At 42.1% G+C, this 21,268-nt stretch overlaps 1 protein-coding gene across 2 annotated transcripts in view; it reads right to left on the bottom strand.

Moving 5' to 3' along the window:
• Positions 1 to 20,166, bottom strand: part of EZR (ezrin) — a 53,716-nt gene extending 33,550 nt beyond the window's left edge. Inside the window, exons 1-2 of one of the 2 annotated variants that reach the window (XM_050949664.1) lie at positions 20,118 to 20,166; positions 18,447 to 18,542 (exon numbers count right to left, since the gene is read on the bottom strand). In XM_050949664.1, the coding sequence (XP_050805621.1) occupies positions 18,447 to 18,458 (12 nt within the window). In that variant the 5' untranslated portion in view covers positions 18,459 to 18,542; positions 20,118 to 20,166. Of the gene's footprint in view, positions 1 to 18,446; positions 18,543 to 19,348; positions 19,420 to 20,117 lie in introns of those variants that run through there. The other variant, XM_050949665.1, reaches the window with a different exon arrangement.
• Positions 20,167 to 21,268: the final 1,102 nt, after the last annotated feature.

Raw genomic sequence — 21,268 nt, 5'->3', positions numbered from 1 at the left:
GGTACTCCACCTTGGTAGGAGGAGTAAGTGGAGTTGCCACAGTGAGGACAGCCAAGTAAGTCGAACTAAGACACTTCAGCTATGCAAATAGCATAGCTGAAGTCAAAGTTGCGTATCGTAGTTTAAACTCTCCGCTAGCGTAGCCCAGGCCTATGTGGCCAGCAGAGCTAAGGAAGAACTTGGCTCTGGGGCCTGGATCTCTGTCAGTGCCAAAAAGGTCAGACAAGGACTCCTCATTGATCTCTAGAAAGAGAAACATTATGCTTTCAATTGTCCACTGTACTTTCAAGGATCTGTGGCCTTCCTGGTAAGGCTATAGAGTCTTCCATCTAAGAAGTCCCCCCGCATTTCCTGTCTCCCAATAAGCCTTATTCTAAACAAGAACTCTGTGGTCCGTCTAAAAGCTGATTCTGGGATATTCACACGGAGACATGGTACAAGTTTTTGGTCTCTGAGGCAAGGTAACAAAGGAGGTGACTAGAGTCTAAGCCTCCTTGAGACCCTTGGTAGGAGTCAGGGATTACAAGGTTCCCTCCCTCCCCCACCCCGCATAAGGTGAGGTCAATGCCAGAGCTGTAATCAGCAAGGCCCATAAGAAAGTAGTGGCCACAGATGAGAGCCAAAGCAAACAGGCTGACAATCTAAATTGCATAGGTACAGACAACTGGAGAAGATGCTATGGTGGGTGGCACTCTATCAGCAACAGAAACCTCAGTGGAAGAGAGTTAAGGAGGAAGCCCGATGCATAAGAGGCAGACTTCCAAATGGAAGTCATCTCTGCATGGGACAGCACAACAGCTCACCATTTATGATATCACTAGTAAATCTTGGCATTATCCCAAAACTGAAATTTGGCCTTTGGCGAAGAGAAAAACCCACTAATATGGTACAAGCTCAGACAGCTAAAGGGATAATGTATGTACTATACACAGTGTATGAAATATTTACACTTTAGCATATACAAATGCTGAACAGTAAGACGCTGTCTTTCCACATTTAGGCCCCCATTCTGCAAATACGCACATTGAGTAGGTTATTCACATGCACAGAAATAAGTAGGCATTATATGTTACATGTATATGTATATGTATTTATGTTTACAGGATCAGGGCCTTAAACAAATGTATTAAATATTTTGTGTTGTGTTTTCATATATAGAAGTTTAAAAAAAAAAAAACAACAAAAAACCCACACACCTAAAACACATGGCCTGGCCTGTGCAGAGACACACTTGTGCACTCAGAGTGGAAAAGATGAGGAGAATGAACACACCCTATCCCAGAGCCAGAGAGAACTGTGCAAGTGATGAACTATATAATCATCTTATCTCTTAGCTTTTCAGCATGATCATAAAATAAGTTTACATCCAGCCTTGAGTCAAACTGTTCAGGTTTAAGATCACAGTTTTTACAAGCCTCATCTACTGGACTATGGAATACTAAGCCTATGATTTAGGCTTGAACAATGTCTGCTCTGAACAACCTACTTGTTATTGGGACGGAAAAGTGGAAGTATGAAGAAAAGTTTCATTCAGGCCCACCCATAAATAGGCTGTTCTGTTCCTACCTACTTAATCCAATTTCAGATCAGCAGTATCTTTTTAAATAGGGCCCCACCAAATTCATGGTACATTTTGATCAGTGTCATGGTCATAGGAATTTAAAAATCGTAAATTTCACAATCTCAGCTATTTAAATCTGAAATTTCTGTGTTGTAATTGTAGGGGTCCTGACCCAAAAAGGAGTTGTGTGGGGGGGGAAGACAAGGGGTGTTGTGAGGTTATTGGGGTGGGGGGTTCCAGTACTGCTACTCTTACTTCAGAGCTGGGCAGCTGGAAAGCAACGGCTGCTGGCTGGGAGCTAGCTCTGATGACAGAGCTGCTGCCAGCAGCAACACAGAAGTTGTGGTATGGTACTGCCACCTTTACTTCTGCCTGCAGAGCTAGGCCCTTTGTAAGCAGCCGCTGCTCTCTGGCTGCCCAGCTCTGAAGGTAGCAGCGCAGAAATAAGGGTGGCACAGTGTGGTATTGCACTCTCACTTCTGTGCTGCTGCAGGGGGGGGCGGGGAGAGGGGGGCGCTGCCTTCAGCACTTGGCCACAGCTGCAACTCTCCAGCCACCCAGCCTTGAAGGCAGCACAGAAGTAAGGGTGGCAATACCACGATCCCCCTGCAACTCCCTTTTGGGTCAGGATCCACAATTTGTGAAATGCTGGTTTCCCCCATGAAATCTATATAGTATAGGTTAAAGACTAGATTTCATGAGGGGAGACCAGATTTCATGGTCCATGATGCATTTTTTATGGCCATGAATTTCATAGGGCCCTATTTAGAAGTAAATCTTGTAGCAGAAGCTGTGGTAGTTTCAATAGAATCCTTTTGTTTTCCAGGTAACCTGTTAATCATAAGGGTCTTATAAAGCATTCATGTTTTGTTTTTTTTAAAAGCCATATCCTAGGGCAAGATATCATCTTTTAACAGAAGGATGTTACACTCAAGTTCAATTTTAAAAAGGAATTTGTATGAAAAATTCCCATAAATCCTGCAACACAATCAGTGGCATGATCTCTCTCTTCTATTTGCCTATTTCTGGCCACAGTTAATTCCAAGACACCCACCTTAAAACTGGACCAGTTTAACCACTGTACAGGCAATTGTTGTATGCTGTACCCAGAGGGGAGGAGGAAAAAAACCAACCAATCAAAAAATCTACACGAATAGTCATCTTACATCCCGATACATGAGATTCTTTACATTAGTAACACCTGTGATTTTATAAATTACAAAACCATAAAGTTAGGCAACTTATTTCTTTCCTTCAGCAGTAAATTCCATAGGATACAGGGCAATAGTTTAACCACCAGTAAAACATAAGTACATTATACAGAGCAACTCCTTGTTAGATGATGGGAAAGACTTTTCAGTTTTTACTAGGACTGTCAAGCGATTAAAAAAAAACTAATTGTGATTAACTGCTCTGTTAAACAACAGAATACCATTATTTTAAATATTTTGAGATTTTACTACATTTTAAAATATATTAATTTAAATTACAACACAGAATACAAAGTGCACAGTGCTCACTATATTTTTGATTACAAATATCTGCACTGTAAAAAAATTTTCAATTCACCTCATACAAGTACAGTCATGCAATTTCTATCATGAAAGTTGAACTTACAAATGTAGAATTATGTACAAAAAAACCTGCATTCAAAAAATAAAACAAAGTCCACTCAGTCCTACTTCTTGGTCAGCCAATCACTCAGACATACTAGGTTGGTTACAGGAGATAATGCTGCCCACTTCTTGTTTACCATGTCACCTGAAAGTGAGAACAGGCATTTGCATGGCACTGTTGTAGTTGATGTTGCAAGATACTTACGTGCGAGATGTGTTAAAGATTCATGTCCCTTCATGCTTCAACCACCATTCCAGTATACTTGCGTCCCTGCTGATGAAGGGTTTGCTTGATAATGATCCAAAGCAGTACGGACTGATGCATGTTCATTTTCATCATCTGAGTCAGATGCCACCAGCAGAAAGTTGATTTTCTTTTTTGGTGGTTTGGGTTCTATAGTTTCCGCATCAGAGTATTGCTCTTTTAAGACTTCTGAAAGCATGCTCCACACCTCATCCCTCAGATTTTGGAAGGCACTTCAGATTCTTAAATCTTGGGTCAAGTGCTGTAGCTATTTTTAGAAATCTCATCAGTACCTCCTCTGAGTTTTGTCAAATCTGCTGTGAAAGTGTTCTTAAAACAAACACATGCTGGGTCATCCAAGACTGCTATAATAATATATGCAGAATGCAGGTGAAACAGAGCAGGAGACATACAATTCTACCCCAAGGAGTACAATCACAAAATTTAATTGATGCTTTTTTTTTTTTTTTTTCAAATTAGCATCAGCATGGAAGCATGTCCTCTGGAATAGTGGCTGAAGCGTGAAAGGACATACGAATGTTTAGCATATCTGGTATGTAAATAGCTTGCAGCGCCGGTTACAAAAAGTGCCATGCAATCGCCTTTTCTCACTTTCAGGCAACATTGCAAATAAGAAGCAGGCAGCAGTATCTCTTGTCAATGTAAACAAACTTATTTGTCTTAGCAATTGGCTGAATGAGAAGTAGGACTGAGTGGACTCGTAGGCTCTAAAATTTTACACTGTTTTGTTTTTGAGTGCAGTTATGTAACAAAAAAAATCTGCATTTGTAAGTTACTTTCACAATAAAGCGATTGCATTTCAGTACTTGTATGAGGTGAATTGAAAAATACTATTTCTTTTATCATTTTTACAGTGCATATACTTGTAATCAAAAACAATATAAAGTGAGCACTGTGAACTTTGTATTCTGTATTGTAATTGAAATCAATATGGAAAATGTAGAAAAACATCCAAAAATATTTAATAAATTTAAATCGGTTTTCTATTATTTAACAGTGCAATTAATCACGATTAATTTGAGTTAATCATGTGAGTTAACTCTGATTAATTGACAGCCCTAGGTTTTACTCTAAAGTTCTGAATAGTTCAGTCAAATCATCTGTTAACTATCTTCCTTGTGGTCAGAAGTTCTAGTCTTTACTATTCCTTATCCAGTGAGGTTAAGTACTGCTTTCCTTAGCATTTTCTTTTAGTGTTTTAAGCTACATTTAAATCACAGGCAATTAAAAAATATTATGGTTGCAATAAAATGAGTGTGTGCAAGCCATGCAAATGTGCCCCCATTATGCATTACAAACATAAGAAAACTTCTGCTCTTTCAGTAGCAAAATTCTCATCTCTAACACAACATGACAGAAGTCCAATTTCTGCCCTCCCAATACACAAATAATTCCTACGGTCTTTGATATAAGAATTATCTGGGCATAGAACCATACGGTAAAATTGCCCTCTCAGATCTGAACTAGTCTTTAGAGGTGGTAATCTCACTTCAGCCTTAGCAACTAGACCTGCTATTGGTAAATATCTGCTATTACAGTAGTGCTTTCATGTTACAAAATATCAGGAAAGGCACTGAAAGGGGGACTCCCCTCTACTGACATTCATGTATTAATAGTGTTGATTAGTTCAGGACCAAAAGTACAGAAGTAAGAATCAATTTTATCACAAGTCTGAGCTGATATTTTAAATACAGCCCCAGCTTTTGGAAACAAGTTATTATGGAAGAATTTCAGCTTTGATTTTTAAAAATGTAATTTTTAGCCCTCATGGATTAAGAGAAAAAGCTTGAAAATATGAACCTTAAAGGCAAGCAAACCTCAGATTTTTTTTTTAAATCAGCATTGTTAGGCCAATCTTTTGGGTCCAACCCATGATTTTTAAACATTTGGTGATAGCAATAAGAATATGTCCAGTATGGACTGAAAAATGGCTAATAAGATGTGCATCTGCTGGCCTAAAGATAGAGAAAGCTGAGAGTTCACAATATATCAGAGGACTGCAGAAGACTGGGAGCTCATGAACATAGTTTTAAATGTTTTCTTCTTCCACTCCTAAACTGGTGATGCAGAAAGTGACCTACTTAAGCAGGGGTGGGGAACCTACAGCCCGCAGGCTGGATTTGGCCCACTGCTTAATTTCATCCGGTCCACAGCTAGTCTCCGCACCACAGGACAGAAGCACTGAGGCTCAGTCCACCCCTCTGCAGGGCTGGAGCCATGAGCGCTGGCTTGCCAGGCTGTTAAAAGTCCTGCCGGCTCCGTGCAGCTCCTGGAAGTAGCCAGCACGTCCACGCAGCCCCGACAGGCCCTGCACCTAGAGGAAGCTCCACATGCTGCCCCTGCCGCCACAGCTTCCATTGGCCAGGAACTGTGGCCAATGGGAGCTTCACGGGCAGCCTCTGTGGGTGGGGGCACCTCTGCCTAGGAGCCGGACATGGCAGCCACTTCTGGGAGCAGCACAGAGCCATGGCAGGCAGGGAGCCTGCCTTAGTCCCACTGCGCCGCCAACTGGGAGCCGCCTGAGGTAAGCGCCACCCAGACAGAGCTCACACCTCTAACCCCCTGCCCCAGGTCAGAATCCCCTCCTGCAATCTAACCTCCTAGACCCTGCATGCCCATCCCAACCACCTGCCCCCTCCCAAATCCAAACTCCCTCCTGGAGCCTGTACCCCAAATCTCCTCCTGAACCCCCAACCCCCTGCCCCAGCCCCAAGACCCCTCCTGCGCTCCAAACCCTTCATCCTCAGTCCCACCTCCAGAGCTTGCACCACCACTCCCAGGGCTGTGTGTGGCCCATGATTGATTTTTTTCTGTGGGTCAATGGCCCCTGATACAAAAAAGGTTCCCCACCCCTGTACTAAAGAAAAGAGGCCTCACTGTACACACAAGAGTCATACTGATTCAACTAACTAGGTTTAGAAACGGGGAAGTTAAAATTCTGTGCAAATCTGATTGTGTGGACACTTCTGAATAGATTTTTAATTCAATATTATTCGAGAACATCCACACCAGGAGGGGTTACACTAATTTGACTAGACCAGTCTCTAAACACATTTAAATTGGTACAACTTGTGTTCAGATAAGGCCCAATGTTCAGACGTTGCAGAGAGAGAACAGTAGAGGCAGACGCCTGTAGCTGCACAGGACCCCAATGAAGGAAATGGAACTCCACACTGATTTCCAGCCACATATTCTCTTTGTAGGATTAGGTCCTTAGCAGTCTAGATGACCTCTTAAAGTCGCAGATTTTGAAATAAAATGCTATAAAGCATAAAATGCAGCTTAGTGTTAAAACAGCTTTTACGCTATTATCTACTATACTCAGCACTGAGTATTTTCGTTGTGTTTTTCAGGAACGGGTTCCAGACTCCTTGCAACTGTTACACCTTGCAGGGCCAGTTTGTTGGCTTACTAATCCCTCATTAAGGGCCATTAAACTCAAGACATCTTCCTCCTCTCCATCTCCCTTTTCTAAATAGGTCCCCTCTGTCATTATCCTAAAAGGTGACCCACAAGAAGAGGAAAAGTATTTGAGTTTTTGACCCTTTTCTTTTTCTTTACATAATACATAAATGAGACCTGAAAGGTTTATTCTGAAGACGATTTGGGGAAGGAGAGGGGATGGTACATAGGATAAAGATCTTCTCTACTGCAGAGGACACCAATGTTTGGAAAATAAGGACCATCACAAGATTAGAGTATGAAAGCTAAAGCAGTTGAGGAGGCAAAGATTTTTCAAATCAGATTTTAAATCTATGGTTTGTATTTGCATTCTTCAGCAAAGGCTCAGACAACTATCAATTTTAACTACAATGTTTAAGGAAGATTTAAGCTTTTTAAAAAAAAAAAAACCCTAAAAAGTCAAGAACTAGTCAGGGCTAATCCATGATCTATTTGTTTTCATTCTTGGTTTTGTGGCTAAAGAGAAAAGCGTTCTTTTCTACTTAGTTTTCCGTTAGGCTTGTATTTTCACTTCAGTAATGGAATGAAGTCATGTGCTATGGGTGCTCCTTTGAAACATTACTTTATTTCTGAACCAAAGTTCTTCAAAATACATAAAAGGCAGCAAGTCTGATGTTTTTAGTAGCATAAGCTGTTTGATTTAGCATGTGAGCATGTATACCCACTGAAAAATTTCAGAATGGAATTTTAAACCAGTCTTTTTAAATAGTTGTGTTGTAAGTAATAATACCCAATTTTGTGCTTATCCTCTTAAAATAATTAATCTGTAACCCAACATTGCTTGTAGAATAAGAGACTCCTCTTGAAAAAGTCTATTGAGACAGGAGTAGGAGAAGCCGTTTATGGAAACTACCACTCTTTCCAGTCACCCTCTCCTTGATCATCTTTTATTACAGTGTTGTTTGCTCACTAAAGTAATCAGTCTGTCTTAGTATTCAAGTTTTTTGGATTCAGTAGAAAGATCAAGGAAGACATTTGACAGAGAATGTCATACACATCTTTTAAAGTGTTCTGTGCCAGTATAGTACAAAAGAAAGGTCAACAAATTTATAATGCTTGGACTTTAATGTAGATTTTAAAGGTTATATTGCCCTCTGTGACCATACTGTCCCTCCCCCAAAGTTCTATGGCACTGCTGTGGAGGAAATCAGTCTTCTGTGTACCTGTGAGCCAGGAAACAGCCAGCACTACTTTCACCTTTGTCTGCCTATCCTCCCCTTTCCTATAGGAGGATCCCAGTTCAATTTCCTCTGAAAGTGCCAGCCTCCAACTGCCCCAGGTAACAAATAAGTTCAGACTGGCTTAAAACTTTAGCTTGCTGGCAGTTTGGGCTGGGAGAGGGGAAGAAGAGAACTGAAATACACATACCTAGACAGATAACATGGTAAGTAACATGGCTAGACTGGCACTAAAGTTTTAAGTTACAGAATATGGAAATGCTTCTCAGTCATACAGCATACTATGAACTTGTCTTTGCCAGATAGGACTCATCTGTGTCTCTAAAATAAATGACACTATCAGACTGCTATGAGATACCTGCCTCTATACAAGACAGTCATTTCTATGATGCAACATCCGCTTGTTAACACTGAACATTCGATCTCAGATATTAGTTTCTGCTAAATGTTTCTTCTCCCATTACAAGCAAATATGGGCATTAGGTCACATTCACACAAATCTCCGCTCTTTCCCACCCCCCCCCCCCAATCTCCTCTCTCACAACATGCAGTACAATTAAAGTTATTTTTCAGTGTTTACAAAGCAGATTTAGAACACCAAATCACCAATGTTTAGACAGTGGATAAAAATTCAATTTGGACAGGCTGGACTTTGTCACAGACCTTTTGTGCCTTTCATAGCAAGGTGGGAGAAACATGCTGAAAGTAAATACAGCAGCTCAATAGCCTTAGAAAGTTCAGTTTTTTAAAGAGCATATTATGTAGCTTCAGGATTGTCCCATATGTTTGCTATGTCTAATTTACCAGGCTTCAAGGGCAATTTTTCTAACAAGAAAGCTATCAATTTTAATACAGTAACTCATGCCTTCTTAAATACCATTTTAGTACACAGTAGTATCTACCTACTTAAATGATACGAGTTCCTGTACTGGCATCATCCTAGAAACAGATCTAGGAATCAATCTGAAATCTATGCCAAGCTAATTACGTACATTTGGGGAATCTCAGCTAAATAATACTTCAAAGAATGAGGGTCAAGGAATTTGTCATTTTCCAGCTGAGGCATACTTCCCCTTTGCTATATAAATATAATGAAAGCTCTTTTGACAGTTAAAGGAGTCAAAGCAACACGCTCCATGAATTTTAGCTACCATTCTATAGAAGGGTGCAAGAGACAACTATAAAAGAAACACTGTTACAAGCTGTATTATACCTTTACTAGGGTTCTGAATTAAACAGAATTTTTTTTTTTTTTTTTGCTTTCAAATGTCAGTCAGTCACAGGCAGAATACCTGTCATCAGTGCAAGTTAGTGAGGTTTTACTTTATTGAATAAGTGGCAGGTAGGCAGGATTTGGTCCCCTAAACTCTTATTCTCCCTAAAGCATGTTTTTAAAAGAGATTGCACAGTTAATGACAATGTTATTTTCTTACATACAGAAATGAGAGGGTGAGAGATGGGAATATGGCAATGCAAAGTGTTGCCTATAATACAGCCTCCTTTACAGGAGAATTTGTGGTTCTAGGGTGGCTAGCCCAGGGCCCCAATCCTCTATTACCCTACCCTCATGTAATTATTTATGTCCCGGCAGAGTGAGTAAAAAACACCAACAAGTCAGAATGGTCGTTGTCACAGTTCACTGAGCGAGGATACAGATGTCGTTGCCCTGATCCAGCAAGGGCACCCACTTTCAGGCTTCTGGACTCCTAGCCATTGCTCTAAGGTGGAGACCCACCTTTCTCTCTCTCCTGACCATGGTATTTCCATGCGGAACAGTTCCCTGCCTTCACTGTGTTATTCCCAGCAAAAGAGAGCCTGCCTAAACAGACCACCTTCACTACTCTTCTCAGAGATGAAACAAGGTCATTGCTAGTTAGAAGTTACTACACAGTAACACTTTCTAAGCAAGCATATTTTATTAAGGGAAAAGCACTACAGAGAAAACATTAAAATACAATAAAGGAGCCGACACACATGCCAATAAGATTACCAGAGATCATACCCCCATCCATCTACACAAGGGCTCTGGTTGGTGTCAGTCCTTCCAATGCTTCCCTAAGGACTCAAGGTCCTGTCCATTTACTGGACCAGAATGAATCCCCTGGGCCTGTTTAAAACCAGGCTACTTATCCAAAAATCCTTTTTGTCTGTTGGTCCCTGGAGAATCCAGATTGGGTCTTTAAACTGTCCTCCTGCAACAGGTGATCACCAGACGAAAGGTCTCCCCTCTGAGCAAAGTTTCATAGCCTTAAATTGTAGGTGTGGGGTTTCAGTCCCCTCTTGCCCAGTACTTCCTAGCAATTCCACTTCACATATATTGTCCCAAAAAATCAATTGTCTGCACTATATTGGTCAATGTAATCTTTTGAGGTTCACATTATCTCCCAGAGATTAAATTAATCCTTCTTCCTCCTAGCGAAGTTCCATACAAGCCCACAATAGTACACAAACATATGCATTTTCAATACAATTGGCCCAAAGCTATTGAACGTCATTCAGTAAGGTTTAACCCTTAATTCCACAGGGTTTGCCCAAGATAAGTGTAAAACAGTGTCCTACAATAGTTTCCACTGTTGTAACTTCGAGGTGCACAAAAAGGGAGACCTCTGTCTGGAAATTCCAGAATTAGAAGATAAAAATCCCAACAAATCGAGCTGGTCAAACATCACTTTTTCGGGCGGATGGGGGGATAAAGACTCATTCCTGTTCTTCAGCCAGCTATATTAGTAAGGCCAACTTGGCTCTTCAGCCCAAGATAAATAAATGGGCACTGTTTCAGTTTAATGGGACAGTGTCTGGGACAGAAACTCAAAACAGAATCCTCTCTGGCCTATATGGATATTAGAAAATGCCATGCCAGTTTATAAACAAGAATGCAGGTTTTCACTGGTGTCCTTGGCCAAAACATCCTACCCCATTCCACTAACATGCAACAAAACCATGTGATCGTACAGCTGCTGCCCTCTATCTCAGAGGTGGCTGAATTTCAGTGGAGCTTTATGTAAATAGCTCAAGCATTTGGGAACCTTTGGCTGCAAAGTGTTAGATTACATGCATAAACAGATATGACTATGATATCTATGTGATCATTTTAATTGATCCTGCATCAACAGTCTCACGTGCATACTGTCATGAAGCCCTTTCCCTAGGGCTTCCAACGTTGTTGACTTCTGAGCAGCTTCAAACAATTGTCCTTTAAAGAAAAACCTACTTCCCAGAGAAACATTTCTCCTCCTCTCCCAAACATAACCTTCCTGCAACCCCTCCCACACTACATTTGTACCAACCTAACACTTTGAACAACAAACATTCAGTCTGAGATAAGTGACAGGTTTAAGGTCCAATGTCTCAAATTTTCACAGCAAAAAAACAAAAACACATAATGCTTATCTGCTTCAGGGTTGATGTAAGACCCAATATCATGTGAAGTACATTGAGATCCTGGGACAAAAGCACTAAATAAGAGTACTAATTACACACATATGCAAATGTGTAAAGGTCATCAAGTAATTTTAGTCTCAAAATCTGACCTACTTTTAAAATAATCAGGTTTTTTGTTGTGTAGTATGTACAAATGGAAGCATTGAGCTTTTCTCTTTACTAAAAAGTAGCACTCCTCCCCCCCCTTTTTTTTCTTCCGAAGTTTCTAATAAGACAAGACGTTAAACCACCATTTCCCAAATGCGGCCACGGCAGTTTCCTGGGCAGTGTCAGGGGAAGCATCAGCCCCTCCCTTTCTTCCCCGTTACTTCTGCACGCACCATCTCTCTGGAGACAGGTGGGACACACAATGCTTAAGGAGCAAGCTGAGGAGGTAAGGGGGAGGGGGTGAGGAGAAAACCAGTGAGGACAGGTACAAATATACTTCTTATATTACTCGTGAGTACTTTTAAACATTACATTGTTTTGATAGCTAAACCAATCTTGGACAGGATAGTAAAAAATCCATCTTATGAGTGGGAAATTAAGTGCAATAAACATTGTTGCGAACAGCTTGTGAGCGTCAACACATATAAGAGTTTTGTTAGTTTTGGACTCAAGTCCAGTTACGCCAAGTTGATCTCAAGAATTGAAGGAGATAAAAAATTCTTTTATGAAACATGAAGGCATAAGTCCATTGTCCTCCACAGTTAACGGTACATAATGAGGAACAGAGCTGGGTGGGTTTTGGGATGGAGGTATGGAAGGGGAAAAGTTTATCAAGACTATTTTCTCAGGTGTTTAAAAATGAATTCCTCTGACCATACTCACTCCTTTTTAGGGGTTGCCTTCCAGGAAAGGCAGAGACACTAAATTTTAGTGGCATAAATGTAGAGAGAGCCAATCTGAGAAATTTGTAGAAGCTAAATATGAAATCTAATTTCTAGTATTCACAAAACTTGTTTGCAATTGACTAAATCAGGAAACATACCCTGAGACTTATCTGACAAGTCATCGCCACACACGGTTTGGGAGCGGGGGGGAAGCATCCAGAGGTAATGGCCCCACATAAAACAGGAACCAAGACCAAATAAGTCTGAGAAAGTTGCCATCAGCACACAGACATTCCACCAGTGGAAGGCAAGACTAGGTTTGTTAAGTCAGTCATTCATTACACAGGACTTTCTTTTTCTGATCAGAGTTGAGCATTTACTAAAAATCCAAAATATATGCTGGGGGGAAAAAAAAGTAGGAGTCACTAAAAAAACCTCAATACAGCAAACAAAAGTGACTGATGTTTGTATACAGAGTTTCGGTTGTAGATCCTGAAAGAACCATTCTGCATCTGTACAAAAAAATTATCACATTAAGAAAAGTCAAATACCTCTTTTGCCCGTGCGTTCATATCAATCTCACAGTGCCCTTCACTGGCTTCCTCTCACCTTCCAATTCAAGCTTCTCATGTTCCAGGCCCATTTCCTGCCTATAACTACACTCCCTCCCTGTTGCCACCTACACGCTTTCTTCTGCTGCCCCTTACATTTGTGGCTTCCCCTCCCTCTATTTATTGAGAAGAGCTTCACCAAACTACACTTCTGCAAACCCTTCCCTGGCAACTTCTGATGAACTTTGAGTTTAGACTTTCTTCTACTATTTTGTTTTGTTTTTAAGATAAACAAATCTCAGGCAGAGTCTAGGTAAATCCCATCAGAGCAGGATGGTATCTACTTATACTTGCTCAAATAATTTAGGATGTATAATCTAGGGAACCATTGTCTAGAGGAACTTGTACAGTATTTGGTTTGCTAGCAATTGATTGATAATTGCTTCCATCCTAAATGGCTTCCATCCCAGCCTCCAAACACACATGAATTGGGGACTTAAGGTTGTGCACTAAATAGCTTATTTAAAAGTGCGTCTACCTTCAGAACAGTTACACTTTGTACATATTACATGCTTATTGAAAAATCCACAATTTTAGTTTAATTGAGTTGGTATTATTTTGGAGCTGTCATATAGTACTGTTGATAGTTTTGAATTCATCTTATAGCAATTTCTGTAAGATAAAATGTGCATCACAAGATTCAACAGAAATTCCCTCAAATGTAGCTGAAAGTGTTGGAATAGTGGGAAGGGAAAAAAAGCTATTAAAAAATACAAGCCACTAGAGCAGTAGTATTGCCAGTGTCCTGATTTTAAGCAATGAATCTCTTTGTATAAAATGACAAGTGGAACAAAAAAGGTAATGCTCTCTAGACTGGATGTTCTCAAACAGTGGTCTGCAAGCTCCATTCAGGTGGCTCCCAGATAGTTCCCTCTAAAGTGCGCACCTGGGCAGTCGCACACAAGAGAATGAAGGGCCACCCACCTAATTAGTGGAGCTTCACAGGCATGCCTTCACTAATTAGGTGCCTGGACCCTGGAGAAAATGCACATGTACAGTGAGGTGGTGGCCTTGTGGGGAATACGTAGTAGGTGGGAAGGGGCAGTGGGGTGAGAAGCGGGGGTGGGGGGAATTTGGGACGTGCAGGGCTGCGGTGGACAGAGAAAGAGGCAACTTTCCCCAGCTCCAAGACTGTGGTTGCCAAGGAGAGACCCGACCCTCCTTCCCAGCCCCAGCTCGGGGGCTGCTGTGGAGGGGGAGAGAGGGCACATCCATCGCATTAGAAAGGTAAGACAACTGATATTAAAATCTGAGTTGTGTGCTTTTATTTGTAGAACCAAAAAATGTTAATTAAGGGGGGTTTTTTATATAGCACTTTTGCCCAAAGTGCTTTATGATAGTTAGCTAACAGTACAAACAACATTGGAAAGATCATTAAGTGGTCCACCAAGACACTCAGCAAAAAAAATTGAGAACCATTGCTCTAAACTATGTAAATTTGTTTCACTGGTTGTGTTTTTAAGAATTTTTTTAAAAAAGTGTTTAAATTACTGAATTAGAGCTTTTTAATCAATTTAAAAAAGTGACATGAAAAATAAGAGCAATCTATCTCAAAGCCTCCCAATCAATGATGGTATGAAATATGAATAGATACATCATATTTGTTCATACCAGATTATCACATCACTGTAAAGGAGTCAACACTTTATCTACTTTAAACAGAAAACAACATACTAAGTTAGACTCCGTCTAACTTCCCTTTAGGAGTCACTAAATCTTCTGGCCAGAGGGCGTTAGCCTTTTCTGATCTCTCACAATGCAGTTCCAGCTCTGAAGTAACAGCTTTAATTTCTATCCCACAATGCCCTATAAACTGATAAAGATCCTATTTAATGATAGTAAAGAACACAGGGCAGGGCTGGGAAGAGTCCAAACTAATCATCCCTAATTTAAAATTGGAAGACAGAGCAATGTGTTCTAATAAGGTAATCCCAGTATGATTCTTCTATCCTTTTCCAGTAAACATACGAGTTAGATCTACTGAACAGCAGATTAAGCACTGATTATAAAGACTGGGTTTATGCTATATCAGTAGGTGCTGCCACAGATTCATGCCTGCAAATCCTAGCCAATAGGTCACATGGCTCAGAAACCAATCAAAGGAGGTGCTGGCTGCCCTTCCCCAGCTGCTCTCACTAGCACCTGCCAACATTTTGGCTCTTTACCATTTGCTTAGTAGCCAGCAAAAGGAGAGGAACAACATCAACCTCTGTCAGGTATTGCTCCAGTGTCATGCTCAGTTCAGGTAGAATTAAGAACATGGTTGTAAGCAGCTTTTGTTGATTAGATGAAAGAACTTTTCTTCAGCCTACAGTACCTTTCAGCATAAATTAATCAGAGCCCATAAATTCAGGTTATTCCAACTGGATGATTTCATAAAGTTTGTTTTCCAATGTCACTTTGGTAATCTATGAGGGTTATAGGATAGTCTCTGCAGTATGTTACACTTTCTACTGACACTATGATATTTTCAAATTAACTGTAAAAATGTCAATACCAAGATGCAAACTGGAGAAACAGCTGGAGGAGGGAGGAAGACAAATGGATACACTTAATAAAACTCTCAATGGATATGTGTAATTTGTGTGTGCATGCGCATTCCTGTTAAGCAGATTACAAACTGGGTAAACTGTTTATAATGCAATGTGTTCATAATGTAAATTGTTCATAATACAACAACATGTTTTTTTCTAGGGGGCAAAGGCAAAGTTTATAAAAGATCTTCATATGGACACTACTACCTCTCATTAATAGAAAGACAGACATTCTTGCATGAAGAAATGAGAGAGATTGTACTATTTTTACTGAACACTGAATTGTCACTCTATTTTAAAACATTCTGTAGTCCATATACATGTTAACCTTAGACTGTAGTACAATTGTCATTGGCAACATAATTAAACAAATTCTTCATTATGATGGGTGGAACATCAATTGCTAGTCACTGGAAGATAAATCTGTTTACCCTTTTTCCAAAGCAGAGCTATAACTTAAAAAAAAAAGCAACTCCAAAGCCACAGAGCTCAGACTTGCTACAGCTGCACTGCATTTTAAAATAAATTGATGACAGGCCTCTATGGAAGATATACAGTGGAAGTAATGCACTAACTTTGTCCTTTATGGTTAGCGACTTTAAGGTTCTCTCTGACAGCGGACCATAGCACACAGCAAAAGCCTGATCTTAAGTCCATTGAACTCCATGAGCTTTTTGATCAGGCCTCTAGTCTTTTGAGTAATTAATTGTTATATTTGGTATGTCCCCAACTAGCAACAGGTTTTTCCAAGATATTTGTAGCAATGTTAGCAACAGCATTAAAAAAAGTGGCCCAAGCTTGCACAGAAAAAAATTGAGCTATTTCTGCCTATCTTTTAATAAAATCCTATATAGTGCTTCCTGTGAGCTGTTACAAAACACATAATTTGTTTCTGTCTAGTCAACGCTGAGATGAAAGGCCACAGGACTCTTCCTGTTATAGACACACAGTACCTATCCTAGAAGATAACAAAGTTGCAACAATCTTGTTTTAACTGATAACTCTAAAAGTTACATATGGGAGCATAATAAAATACCTCCCTTTTAAGTTACTCAAGGGTTAGTATTTTTCTACCAACATATGAAGATTTTAAAACATAATACAAAATGCATTTGATTTAAAAAACTTCTTATGCTCTCTTTCTAGTCTAAAAATCAAGTTATAGTTTTCCTGACACAACTGAGGTCTGATTTTCAGGTCCTGAGCATCTGCAGTTCCCACGAATTTAAATGCTCAGCACCTTTGAAAAAGCAAGGCCCTTGGCATGCTTGTCCTAGAAGTGACCTACTAGTTTCAATATGCATGCTTAAAATTCACTGAATATCTTCACAGAGAATACAATATAATTTTTAATCAAGCTGTTGACCTCTGCCTCTCATCTCCAATCAAAGTCCATTACTAAATCCCTTTTCAAATATAAATTCTGCTGGAACCAGCACGTTCTTTGGCACATGCGCGCGCGCGCACACACACACAAACTCCTGTTTCTCCTCTTTTGGAATGATTACTTTTCAACAGCAAATGAATCTTTAAAAAACCCAAAACGTTTAAGTCACTACAAAGTAGACCTAGCCTCAGACACTTGTCAGTCCACAGGCTATAAATTAGCTCTTTTATGAAGGGACACACACACACACACACCTACCTTTAAGGCAACCTTGCAAAATTACAAAGATTTACCAACTCAAGTGCAAAGTCTGCTCGCTCATGTTAACCATAAAATCAACAAAATTAATTATATTTTTGCCCACCAAAACAGTTACTTGCCCTTGGGGAGTAGAGTTTTGTGTAGTTGGATTAAGGTACAGTAATATTTTAAATACTAGTTTTAAAAGTTTTAAATTAAAAAAGTCTAAAATCAATATAAGTTTAAATTAAGAACTGGAGGATAGGACTTCAGATTCATGATTCTGTTAACATTACAAATTGTGTCTCTCACTTGAACACATCCTGTCTCCCTCCCTAGCCCCCATCAACATTTGATTTTTACATTGGATGGTTATATGCATGGGCCATCCCTAGAGGGATGCAGGGCCTGGGACAACATCCCCCCCTTTCCCCCAGGCCCCACTCCATGCTTTCCCCTAAGCCCCTGCCCCACCAATTCCTGCTCTGCTCTGCCCTCTTCTGGCTTCTGTCCCCTCCCCCAAATGACACCAGGAGCTAAAGCAGGGTGGGGCTGGGGTCCCTCCTGCTGGTGAGTGCCAGCCCAGGCCCAAACCCTGCTGCTGGCACCAGGGTCCCCATTAACTCCCCAGGCCAGCCTGGCCCCCCCACACCCTAACCCCACCCCCCGGGCCAGCCTAGCGGCCCCCACATGACACACACACACAGTTATATGACTTCATTATGCTGCTATGCCCTCTCAAAAAGATTTGAAATGGGCACGGATCTCTCAAATTATGAGGTCTTAATTTCTATAATCCTTCTCAACACAGAAGGAAATAGAGAAACAAGGCAGGCAAGGTAATATATTTTCTGGAACCAACTTCTATCAGTAAGACAACCAAGTTTCAGAGCAACAGAGCTCTTCTTCAGGTCTACGAAATATACTCAGCTGTTACAGCTAAATATAAGGTGGAACAGATTGTTCAGCATAAATAGTTAATACATATTTCAAGGGACCATTCAAAATGAAGGGGCCCATTAACACCCCTCCAGTCATAGGAGGGAAGGGGAAGCCAGCTGGGGGAAAAAAAAAGGAGGAAGGAGTTATAAACCAGTGTCTCTGTCCAGTCCATTCTTTTTAGTGTCTTATGGTTATAATTTAAGATCCCAGGCTCATCTTTTGAAGGGGTTGTGCAGACTTCCTTTGAGGATGAGGACTGAGACCAGATAGAGTAATCACTTTGTGAAAAGTGTTAAAGGAAACAGTCACCTAAAAAACGGTAAGTTACTAATCTAAAGTAAAACATAAAATGTACATTGAATACCACAAGATACAAGACATGAAATAAAACACTCACCGGTTTGGGCATTTTCAGTTCTTGCAGTGGTTCTGTTGTTCCAGAAACAAATGCTCATGCAGAGGCTTGAACGTGTTTGTTCTTTTCCCAAGAGATCTGATAATAAGCAGAAGAAGAAAAGTTCTGGTTTACTGAGAAGGGGACAAAATAAAGAACTTTAAAACCTCTACTGGGATTCTTAAGTAATCAGGGGGAGTAGCAAGGATGATTCATACATGACCAACAATTACCAAGGCACTCCACTGGTTTAAAAAAAAAAAAACAACCACTCACAAGTGACCTCGCCCAGTGGGAAAAAAAACCAGCAGCAACCAGAGAAGGTCATTAAGCCAGACACACCCATAAGACTAAATATAATTTCAACACCTCTCCTGACTCCTGTGCGGCAAAAGCTTAATAACTTGGGAAAGAAGGAGGAGGAGGCAGAACCTGGAAATTATTATCAGCCCTAGGTTTGCAACACAGCCCGCCCGGGCTGCTGCCAGCAAGCAGGTCGGAAGCAGTCAATACAATTAAGATCCTTGCAAAACAGGTGCTGAAGAGTCCTGCCCGGGGGGGACAGGGCAGCACCTGGCTCCCTTTGCCCTTAAACCACCACCAGGGAAAGAGGGGAGCCCAACAGCTCTTGAGGTCAAGCCGAAGGCGGACTCTAGCCTACAGTCCGCAGACGCTCGCCTGCCTGGCTCCCCCCTCTGCCGCGTGGCGCTGCGGGCAGCACCTGGCCCCGGGAGCCCCACGCCCTAGAGAAGCGGGAAGGCGGCGGCGGCAGGAGGGAGCTCCCGGCGCGCTAAGCCTCGCAACACCTGTTGGCAGCGCTCCCGCGACGGACACAGGCGCGGGGGTGGGAAGCCAAGTGGCGGCTCGGGCTCGGGGGGGACGGGACGGGACGGGACGGGACTCACCTGGCTGTTCTCTGCGGCGGCTGGGCGCACTGGCAGGCGGCCGTCGGGAGCGCTCGGGTCCCTGTGCGCGCCTCTGGCCCCGCCCCGCCGCTCCCACTGCAATATGGCCGAGCGGGGCCCCGCCCCCTGCCGGGGCCGTGCCCCAGCCTCTCTCCCGCTCTCCAGCTGCCTGTGCGCGACCCAGTAGGGGCTGAGAAATTACCGCGGGCGTTTTAGGGCTGGTCCACGCTAAGGGGGGGAAATTGATCTTAGATACGCAACTTCAGCTACGTGAATAACGTGAATAACGTAGCTGAAGTCGACTATCTAAGATCGGATTACTCACCTGCCCACACCACGCGGGATCGATGTCCGCGGCTCTCCGTGTCGATTCCGGAACGCCGTTGGGGTTGATGGAGTTCCGGAATCAATATAAGCGCGCTCGGGGATCGATATATCGCGTCTAGATTAGACACGATATATCGATCCCCGAGCCATCGATTTTAACCCGCCGATACGGCGGGTAGTCTGGACGTGGCCTTAGTGTGCAGCGGTGGACGAGCATTAGCTCCAGGTTTAGGGAGAGAATCAAACAACCTCTAGTAACGAATAACACAGGTACCTGGGGATCTTACCCAGACTTGGGTTTGTTTGGTTTTAGCGCTGTTGGGGTTTGGACAAAAATTCTTTTCCCCACTAGACCCTTCCCACCCCCAGGAGCGGCACCAGGGTTTCTGACGCCCTAGGCAGATGGCCATTTCGCCGCCCCCTGCGGGTCCGGTGGACCTACCACAGTGATACTGGCGGACGGTCCGCTGCTGGAAAGGCTCCGGTGGAGCTGCCGCAGTGATGCCGGCGGGCGGTCCGCTGGTCTAAAGGCTCCGGCGGACCTACCCCAGTCATGCCTGCGGCAAGTCCACCGGAGCCTTTAGACCAGCGCACCGTCCGCCGAAATGACTGCGGCAGCTCTACCGGAGCCTTTCCAGCAGCGGACCGTCCGCCGGCATGACTGTGGTAGGTCCACCAGAGCCGCGTGCCACCCCCCCCCCAGCAAAATAGCGCCCCCCAAAAATTCTGGCGCTCTAGGCCATTGCCTAGGTCGCCTAAATGGTAGCGCCGGCCCTGCCCACCCCCTCATTGTACTCCCCATGAATAATTTGAGGAAGCACTTTCATTGCAACTAGCACTTTGGCATGTGCTTATAATTTTCTCCATTTTCTTCCTTATCATAGAACTGGAAGGGACCTCAAGAAATCATCTAGTCCAGTCCTCTGCCCTCAAGGCAGGACTCAGTATTATCTAGAAGACCATTCCTGACAGGTGTTTGTCCAACCTGCTCTTAAAAATCCCCAACAATGGAGATTCCACAATGTCCAGAGGCAATTTAGTCCAGTTAGGAAGTTTTTGCTAATGTCCAACCTAAACTACCCTTGCTGCAATTTAAGCCCATTGCTTTTTGTCCTATCTTCAGAGGTTAAGAAGAACAATTTTACTCCCTCCTCCTTGTAACAACCTTTTATGTACTTGAAAACTGTTATTATGTCCCCTTTCAATCTTCTCTTCTCCAGACTAAACAAACCCAATTTTTTCAATCTTCCCTCATAGGTCATGTTTTCTAGACCTTTAATGATTTATGTTGCTCTTCTCTGGACTTTCTCCAATTTGTCCACATCTTTCCTGAAATGTGGTGCCCAGAACTGAACACAATACTCCAGTTGAGGCCTAATCAGCGCAGAGTAGAGAGGAGGAATTACTTCTCATGTCTTGCTTACAATACTCCTGGTAATCCATACCAGAATGATGTTTGCTTTTTTTGCAACAGTGTTATACTGTTCACTCATATTTAGCTTGTGATCCACACTGACACCCAGATCCCTTTCCGCAGTACTCCTTCCTAGGCAGTCATATCCCATTTTATATGTGAGCAACTGATTGTTCCTT

This window comes from Gopherus flavomarginatus, chromosome 4, assembly GCF_025201925.1.
Source record: "Gopherus flavomarginatus isolate rGopFla2 chromosome 4, rGopFla2.mat.asm, whole genome shotgun sequence".
NCBI classification, from domain to species: Eukaryota; Metazoa; Chordata; order Testudines; family Testudinidae; genus Gopherus; species Gopherus flavomarginatus.
Note: the sequence above shows the minus strand (reverse complement) of the source record. Positions and strands in the feature narration are given on the sequence as shown.